We start from the raw sequence: 9,391 nt of genomic DNA on the forward strand, positions 1-9,391 counted from the left end.
TTTCTGATAATGAGTGCCTCATAAATTACATGCACTTCTTTATGTTGAAGGCTGAATGTTTATGGTTGTTGGAATTAAAGGCCTGATTGGTGTGCAGCTAAGAGTGTGGGTGAGAGTTGTAAAGATGAAGGTGTTAGAGAAGAGGAGAGAGGGATTTTCGGGAACTGGGTTTACTGGGGAGCAGGAGTGAAATTAGGCATTATGGATGGGACAGTAAGATTGAAGCATGGGATGTGGAAATGACCGCAGGCTTCAGAGGAGGTAGTTTTTTTTTTTTTTGGTTGTTTTTTTTTTTTTTTTACTTATATTTATTATTTATTTTTTAACCACAGGATGAAAGGAGGTAGTTTTTCAAGGAGGTTGTTGGGAATTCTCTTGAGAGACCTAACCTTGGTCTCCTTGTCTATAAAATGGAGGTGATTGCACTTTTCCAGGATTTTAAGGGCTGGTGCTCAGTGGTAGGGGTGTTTTAACTCTTACCAAAGCTACAGAAAGCTGACAGAGACCAGGAGAAGAAGAGTGAAGGCTACAGTATTGGGGAAGAGTCCCAGGGTATGCAGATACGGAACTTGTTAACAGGTATATGTGGTGGGGAGGGGAGAAGGGAGTATTCTAAGAGGTTAAAAAAATTTATGTGGATCACGAGGTCAGTAGATCGAGACCATCCTGGTCAACATGGTGAAACCCCATCTCTACCAAAAATACAAAAAATTAGCTGGGCATGGCAGCGCCTGCCTGTAATCCCAGCTACTCAGGAGGCTGAGGCAGGAGAATTGCCTGAACCCAGGAGGCAGAGGTTGCAGTGAGCCAAGATGGCGCCATTGCACTCCAGCCTGGGTAACAAGAGCGAAACTCCGTCTCAAAAAAAAAAAAAAAAAAAAAAAAAAAAAAAAAATTTATGTGGTAGCCACTTGGCTCCTAAAAGTACGACCAGGGTTGGGGTCCCAAGAGCACTCAGCAGATGGGCATGGGGGTGGTGCAGGAGCGGCAAGCCTTCAGCTGGGCTTGGTGTTTGAAGTACAGGTGGAGAGACAGGTCTTTACTGTGAAATAGGATGAGTATTAATAGTCTTTCATTTTCATTTTTATTTTTTTAAGAGATGGGGTCTCATTATGTTGGCCAGGCTGGTCTTGAACTCCTGGGCACAAGTTGTCCTCCCACCTTGGCTTCCCAAAGTGCTGAGGATTACAGGTGTGAGATACCATGCCTGGCTGAGTAGTGATTTTGATGTTTTCTGGAAGGACTGCAGATTGTACAACAGTCCCCTGTACCTGTGGGTGATGTGTTCAGAGATCCCCAGTGGATGCCTATAGTACTGAACCTTACATATACTATCTATGATGAGGTTTAGTTTCTAAGTTAGGCACAATACTCTTGTGCTTTGGGGCCGTTACTGAGTAAGGGTTACTTGAATACAATCACTGCAGTACTGTGACGGTCGATCTGATAACCAGCATAGCTACTAAAATGAGTAACAGGCAAAAGGTTGGTTCACGTTCTGGCAGGATGGCAAAAGATTTCATCACACTATCAAAAAGAAGGGTGTTCAAGGCTGGGCGCAGTGGCTCACGCCTGTCATCCCAGCACTTTGGGAGGCTGAGGCAGGTGGATCACGAGGTCAAGAGATTGAGACTATCCTGGTCAACATGGTGAAACTCCGTCTCTACTAAAAATACAAAAAATTAGCTGGGCATGGTGGCGCGTGCCTATAATCCCAGCTACTCAGGAGGCTGAGGCAGAAGAATTGCCTCAACCCAGCAGGCGGAGGTTGCGGTGAGCCGAGATCGCACCATTGCATTCCCTTGGGTAATAAGAGCGAAACTTCATCTCAAAAAAAAAGAAAGAACGATGTTCAACTTAAAATATGAACTGTTAAATAGAAAATTCCAGCTGGGCGCAGTGGTTCACGCCTATGATCCCATACTTTGGGAGGCCGAGGAAGGTAGATTATTTGAGATAGTAGGAGTTCGAAATCAGCTTGGCCAACATGGTGAGATGCCATCTCTACTCAAAATACAAAAATTAGTTCAGTGTGGTGGTGAGCACCTGTAATCCCAACTATTTGGGAGGCTGAGGCAGGAGAATCACTTGAATCTGGGACGCGGAAGTTACAGTAAGCCAAGATCGTGCCACTGTACTCCACTCCAGCCTGGGTGACGGAGAGAGACTCTCAAAAAAAAAAAAAAGAAAAAAAAAGGTAGAAAATAACAATAATCAGACCAAGGTTGACAATGGATAACTGAAAGCAGGGATAAGGGCAGAGACTACTGTATGTTTACCATCTTTGGGCAGAAATCTGAGTTGGAAGGGGACTTAATCTTCAGCCAGCCAGAAATTCCCCTAGGCAGCCCTTGTCAGCCTTGCCTTGAGCACTGAGGAGAAGACAAATCTGCCATGTCATTAGACAATTCTTTTTTCAAAGTTCTTACTACCACCTTTGCTCTCACCTGCTTCCCTTAGTTTGCCTCTGTTTAAGAGTCAAAGATCAAGTTTTGCATTTTCTCAAAACAGCTCTTAAGTTGAGCCCAAGAGCCCTCCCTTCGGAGAGCTCATCTTAGCCATCCTGGTTGTATTCGTTTGTCCAGATTCACTTGTGATGGGGTGCCTGTTAATCTCTGTCGAGCCTTGCTTTGCTTGGTGTCAGCATCCTTGCCAGTTGTCACTCCCAAGTTGTTGAAAATCCATTCAGCATTTTATTCCCTGCATATTAGAGAAATGGCCTTTTTCTTCTTCTTTTTTTTTTAATTTCTTTTTTCTTTTTTTATCTAGAAACGGTCTCCCTATGTTGCTCAGGCTGCTCGCGAACTCCTGGGCTCAAAGGAGTCTCCTGCCTCCGCCTCCCAAAGTGTTGGGATTGGGGGTGTGAGCCACCGTGCCCAGCTGGCCTTTTTCTGTCTTTCTTTTTCTTTTTTTAGAGATAGGGTTTCACCATGTTGGTCAGGCTGGTCTTGAACTCCCGACCTCAGGTTATCCACCCACCTTGGTCTCCAAAGTGCTTGGATTACAGGCCTGAGCCACTGCGCCCGGTCTTTCTTTTCTTTTGAGGCAATGTCTTACTCTGTTGTCCAGGCTGGAGTGCAATGGCGTGATCTCAGTTCACTGCAACCTCTACCTCCCAGGTTCGAGTGATTCTTCTGCCTCAGCCTCCCCTGTAACTGGAATTATAGGTGCCCACCACTATGCTCGGCTAATTTTTGTATTTTTAGTAGAGATGAGGCTGCTCTCAAACTCCTGACCTCAGGTGATCTTCCCGCCTTGGCCTCCCAAAGTGCTAGGATTACCAGTGTGAGCCACTGTGCCTGGCCAGAGGCTAATTTTTATATTTTTAGTAGAGATGGGTTTTCGCCATGTTGCCCAGATGGGTCTCAAATTACTGGCCTCAAGTGATCTGCCCACCTCAGCCTCCCAAAGTGCTGGGATTATAGGTGTTAGGCACCACACCTGGCCTTTTTTCTTAATTTTATTTTTATTTATTTACTTATTTTGAGACAGTTTTGCTGTTGCCAGGCTGGAATGCAGTGGTATGATTTCGGCTCACTGCAACTTCTGCCTCCCAGGTTCAAGTGATTCTCCTGCCTCAGCTTCCTGAGTACCTGGGATTAAAGGTGCCTGCCACCAACACCCAGCTAATTTTTCTTTTTAGTAGAGATGGGGTTTCATCATGTTGGCCAGGGTGGTCTCAATCTCCTGACCTCGTGATCTGCCTGCCTGGTCCTCCCAAAGTGCTGGGATTACAGGTGTGAGCCACTGCACCCTTTCTTTTTTTTGAGACAGAGTTTTGCTCTTGTTACCCAGGCTGGAGTGCGCGATCTCGGCTCACCACAACCTCCGCCTCCTGGGTTCAGGCAATTCTCCTGCCTCAGCCTCCTGAGTAGTTGGGATTACAGGCATGCGCCACCATGCCCAGCTAATGTTTTGTATTTTTAGTAGAGACGGGGTTTCACCATGTTGACCAGGATGGTCTCAATCTCTTGACCTCGTGATCCACCCACCTCGGCCTCCCAAAGTGCTGGGATTACAGGCTTGAGCCACCACGCCCGGCCAGTCTTTTCTTAAATTAAGGAACGTTTCAACCAGTAAATGGTGAAAACAAAACTCATTCAACTGCTCACGCCTGTGATTGGAACTGGTGATAAAGCAGTGATGACTCCTCAAGTGCACTTCAGGACTTGATCATTGATCTTGCAGAGGTACTTTCCAAGTACTTTTTATTTACTGGGTCTAGAGATGAACAAAATACAGGCATGGCCCTATGGCACTTCCACTTGATCATGCTTCACCGATAACTGCATTGCTTACGAATTGAAGGTTTGCAGCAACTGTCGCATGTCTAGTCACCATTTTTCCAACAGCATGTGCTCACTTGTCTTTATCAGCAGTTTTTTTTGTTTTTTGTTTTTGTTTTTTAGCAATAAAGCTTCCTTTTTTGAGACGAAGTCTCACTTTGTTGCCAGGCTGGAATGCAGTGGCACAATCTCGGCTCACCGAAACCTCTGACTCCCTGGTTCAAGCAATTCTCCTGCCTCAGCTTCCCGAGTAGCTGGGATTACAGGCATGCACTACTATGCTAGCTAATTTTTGTATTTTTAGTAGACATGGAGTTTCACCATGTTGGCCAGGCTGGTCATGAACTCCTGATCTCATGATCCACCTGCCTTGGCCTCTCAAAGTGCTGGGATTACAGGTGTGAGCCAACCGTGCCTGGCCTAAAGCTTTTTTTTTTTTTTTGGAGACAAGTCCTGTTCTGTCATCCAGGCTGGAGTGCAATGGTGCAATCTCAGCTTAGGTGTCTTTAAAAAAAGTTTTCTTAGATATTACATGCTTAATAAATTATAGTATACAGTTGACCCTTGAGCAATTGGGGTTCAAACTGTACAGGTTCACTTACATGTGAATTTTTTCAAATACACGTTATGTGGAGTTTGCCTGCCGCCCCCCCGCCCCCGCCTTGGCCTCCTAATAAACGTATGATGATCCACTTCCACTCGTTAGTGAATGTATTTTCCTTATGATTTTCTTAACATTTTCTTTAGTTTTATTTTACGAATACAGTGTATAATACATGTCACACAGAAAGTATGTGTTTGCAGGCTATCAGCGAGCTTCTGGCTAGCAGCAGGTTACTAGTTATATGTGAGGAGCCGGGCATGGTAGCTTACACCTCTAATCCCAGCAGTTAGGGAGACCAAGGTGGGAGGATCACTTGAGCCTAGGAGTCCCAGGCTGCAGTGAACTAGGATGGTGCCACTGCACACCATCCTAGGTGACAGTGAGACCCTTTATCTCTTATCCTCTTTGTTCAGTCTCCCTGTGAAGACTCAAAAATTGCCAATGCTGATTATATTTCAGGTCATCATGGAGTCATTGGCTATGACTGTGCCACTGTGCAAAGCTGGCCCCATCTCAAAAACAAACATTTCTGTGACGTGCTTTATTATGGTAGTCTGGAAGCAAATCTATAGCATCTGAGGTATGCCTGTCCAGTCCCTACATCTACAGAATGTGAATGGGCGCTAAACATTCACTTAGTATTCTGAGGAAACAGGGTGGGTCTGGTACCTGAGCTGAGGCCATGCTGGCTCCAGAATGATAGAACATCTTTCTCAGTATTTCCCAGGAGGCTATTCAATGGCATCCTACTGCATCTAGGCAATCACTAAGCTCACTGGACTCGATTTCTCCATTAAAATGGCTCTAGGATCTCACAAGCTCTCCCTCTGCCTGGGGTTTGACATCGTTTGGCCTTCCCCATCATCTCCAACTCATACACAGGACACAGGACGCAGGCTGGCTTACTATTCACAGAAGTTTATTGACCTCCAGAACCAGGCAGGCCAACCTTTCCAACCAGGGGAACTGTCCATCTAGCTGCCCTCTGCTGGGTTGCAGCCTGTGCCCTGAGGGGCCACTGGAAGCAAGAGGGAGCCCTGGCCAGCACAAGGAAACCTGAGCAGAGGTCTGTACACTTAATTCCACTTGAGGTTCTTCTCCTCCTCAGTCATGGCCGGCGTGTCGGTAACTAGACCGGTGCCGATGGTCCGGTTGCCATCTCGAAGGGTGAAACGCTGGCCTTTCTCTAAGATCATTGGCTGCCGCAAGATTAGGTTGAGCTTCAGGTCCTCCCCTGGCATGGCGAGCTCCTAGAGTGGCAAGAGAAGGATCATGCCCGGCCTCCAGGGTGCCTTCATCCCTTAACATCTTGTTGGCTACCTCAGAGGTTAAGAGTCAGGGGAAAATGCAGCAGGGGAAGGCTTCTGCCTGGGGACAGTTCACCCATCCCAGGCTGTCAGGCAGATGCAAACAGCATATTGAGACAGGAGAACACAAAAGAGACCAGTGATGAATGCTGCCAAGGTGTGGTCTCGAGAAAAAACATGCCTAGGAAGTTGGGGGTTATGCAGTTTCCTGGTCACAGGACTTCCTAAGCCTTCATACACAGTGAAATTCAAAAAGAAGAGACCTAGGAAATCTTTCTGTGGGTAAATTGCTGGCAGGGCTAAGCCTTTAACCTGCTTCAGCTTAGGGCACACTGGATGAGGACTCCTCACCTCTAAGTCCGTGAGCCATGCCCCTTATGTTGGCTGGCAGCACAAGCAGCCCCTTTCCACCCAAGGAAATAAAGCCACTTGGATTGTCACAGTATATCTTTGGAACTGAGTGAAGCAAAGGTGATATAACAAGTCCCCCCTCCACCCTACATTCCTCCCCCCCACCATACCTTCCCCGGGGGCAGGATAACCCGACAGGCCATGTCCCAAGTCATGGAGAACATGATAGGCATGTAGTGGGACACAAAGGGCTTGTGGCGGCCACCTTCCTCCTTACTGAGGATGTAAACCTGGAGAAGAGAGCAATGAGGGTGAGTCGGGCTCAGCTGGAATGCTGGGGACAGCTTGGCTCAGCCCTGCCCACCGTCACCTGGAGCCTTCACCTGGGCCTCCACCTTGGGGCACGCCTGGACGGAACCCGGCTTGACCATGACCAGGCCCCGTCGTACATCCTCCCTCTTCAAGCCTCGGACCAGGGCCCCGAGGTTATCTCCGGCCTCAGCCCTCTCCAGGCTCTTGTGGAACATCTCAATGCCTAGAAGGGAAGGGGAAAAGGAAAGGGGAGAAGGGAAGCGCGTGTGAGGCAGAGGGAAGGCACAAGAGATCTGCCAGGGGTAAGGCCACCCTGCAGCCAGCCCCTGCTCCCCAGGCTGGCCTCCCGTACCTGTCACCACAGTGCGAATATTCTTGCTATGTCCCAGGAGCTCACAGTCATCTCCCTTCTTTAAAATACCACGCTCTAGCGTACCTGACACCACAGTGCCACGGCCTGGGAGGTAACAGGACAGGGTATCAGGGACCCAGAGCTAGGCTGCTGCTAGAGAGAGTGTGTGGGAGCAGGCACAGTTCTCACCAGGGATGGAGAACACCGTCTCTATGGGCATCAGGAAAGGCTTCTCCAGGTCCCGGGTGGGCACGGGGATGTAAGTGTCCACGGCATCCAGCAGCTTCTGCACAGACTTCAGGCCTAACTCAGGGTCCCGACCCTGTTGAGGGGAAGTGACAGGACTCTGAAATTCCCATTCGGCTCCTCTGAATTACCAAAAGCCACTTCCCAGACACAGAGCAGAGCTCTGGTTGCCCATCTAGCCCCACCCTCTGCAGCAGCCACCCTGCCGGACCCAGCCTTCACCTCAAGGGCACAGAGAGCAGAGCCTACGATGACTGGGGTCTCCTGTCCTTTATAGCCAAACTCAGTGAGCAGCTCCCGGATCTCCAGCTCCACCAGCTCCACCATCTCAGAGTCCTGGACAGCGTCAGCCTTGTTCACATATACCACCACATGCTCCACCCCAATCTGTAGATGGCAGAGACACAGGGACCGTGTCTGGAGGGGCCCAACTACCCATTCTTCCTCTTTGTACCACTACTCAGGGTCGGAGTACCTGTCTGGCCAGCAGTAAGTGCTCTCGAGTCTGGGGCATGGGGCCATCATTGGCTGCTACCACCAGGATGCAGCCGTCAAGGGGTGCGGTGCCTGTGATCATATTCTGGGTAGGAGGAGAGGAAACAGCCAGGTTCAACGAGCTCTTCGGTCCACATCTATGCAGCCAAGTGTAGCACCTCGAAACTGAGGCCCCCTTTCTTGGCCATCTCACCACCACCCATTCTGAGTGGCCATGCCCACAAACCTACCATCTCTTATCCAAACACTGAATATCTTAACCCCCTCCCCACAAGCCTAAGATTTATCCTGAAATGAGGCAGCTTCTGGCCCTGTCTCCAGTGTCCCCAGCAATCCTCACCTTAACATAATCTGCATGACCCGGGCAGTCTGTGTGGGCGTAGTGGCGGGCGGCAGTGCTATACTCCACATGGGCCGCATTGATGGTGATACCCCGAGCTCGCTCCTCCGGGGCATTGTCAATCTCCTCGTACTTCTTGAACTTAGCCCCACCTCCCTCGGCTAGAACTACAGGAGGAAGAGAACACACCTCTCAGCTAAAGTTCCAGTGCTAGAGGCAGGGCTTAGACCACACCCCTGAACTCTCCCACCTAATACATAACCTCCTCCAATCTCTAACTCTTCCAGCAGAGAGAACTATGGGTCAGAAAGAAATGTTAGGAGAGCCTTACGGGTCGGCCCTGTGACTTCTTAAGAAGGGTACAGCCTCTGCTTACAGAGCATTCCCTACGGCTAGAGAGAAGCCACTGGTGGATCACAAAGTTTTTCTTGATAGGGGAAATTTGTCTCCTGCATCTCCCAATTCACCCGCCGCACAAATCCGGGCTCTTGAGGCCACAGTAAACTCCTCCAGCAGACACTGCTGGTCTCGCCTCCCTGGCTCCACGTCCCAGCAGTAGATAGGGCGCTGCTGGACGCGCCCACCCCACTCACTCTTCGTGATGGCTGCAGTCAGCGTCGTCTTGCCGTGGTCCACATGGCCGATGGTACCCACATTCACATGTGGCTTGTCGCGCACGTAAGTCTTCTTGGCCTCCACGGCCAAGCTGCGGCACAAGAGAGACAATGCCGGGGCCTTCACCGGCCGCAACAGACCCTGCAGCAGGAAAGTCGGGCTGGCGGCGAGACCTGCCGGGACCCAAGCTTGGAGTCAGGAAGGACGCGGGTCAGACCAAACCCAGCCACCTACCACGCCCCCAATGTGTTCCTGGGCCGCCATCACCCTCCCCGACCCCTCACCGCTGAAACGGCTCGTCGCACGCAGCAGGGTGGCGGCCGCCATTGTGGCCACACACGCGCCCCGGGAACCGGGGAACCGGGACAAGTAGCCGGAGCGTGTAGCGGATGAAGGGCGCTGGCGGCTAGAAGGCACTTCCGGTGGAAGTACAGGCCAGGAGGGCAAGTCAGAGCCCCTCTAGCCGCCAGTGTCTATGGCCGT

General features: G+C 49.9%; 1 protein-coding gene across 1 annotated transcript; it reads right to left on the reverse strand.

Annotated features, from left to right (window-relative positions):
- Window positions 1-5,792: 5,792 nt before the first annotated feature.
- TUFM (Tu translation elongation factor, mitochondrial) lies at window positions 5,793-9,381 on the reverse strand. The gene is made up of 10 exons (XM_003930239.4): window positions 9,193-9,381; window positions 8,887-9,081; window positions 8,294-8,460; window positions 7,934-8,038; window positions 7,681-7,845; window positions 7,402-7,534; window positions 7,213-7,317; window positions 6,932-7,083; window positions 6,719-6,838; window positions 5,793-6,140 (listed from the first exon to the last, which is right to left on the reverse strand). The coding sequence occupies exons 1-10, from the start codon at window positions 9,233-9,235 to the stop codon at window positions 5,967-5,969; spliced, it is 1,359 nt and encodes a 452-aa protein (XP_003930288.3). The 5' UTR covers window positions 9,236-9,381; the 3' UTR covers window positions 5,793-5,966.
- Window positions 9,382-9,391: the final 10 nt, after the last annotated feature.

This window comes from Saimiri boliviensis, chromosome 12 (genome assembly GCF_048565385.1).
Source record: "Saimiri boliviensis isolate mSaiBol1 chromosome 12, mSaiBol1.pri, whole genome shotgun sequence".
NCBI classification, from domain to species: domain Eukaryota; kingdom Metazoa; phylum Chordata; class Mammalia; order Primates; family Cebidae; genus Saimiri; species Saimiri boliviensis.

Excerpts from the sequence above, each read along its gene's own strand:
- TUFM (XM_003930239.4), bottom strand. The coding sequence starts at position 9,235 with ATGGCGGCCGCCACCCTGCTGCGTGCGACGAGCCGTTTCAGCG. Across the intron at positions 7,535-7,680 it reads CTGCTCTCTGTGCCCTTGAG|GGTCGGGACCCTGAGTTAGG; the intron begins GTGAAGGCTGGG and ends TCCCCTCAACAG. Across the intron at positions 6,839-6,931 it reads GCCCCAAGGTGGAGGCCCAG|GTTTACATCCTCAGTAAGGA; the intron begins GTGAAGGCTCCA and ends TCTCTTCTCCAG.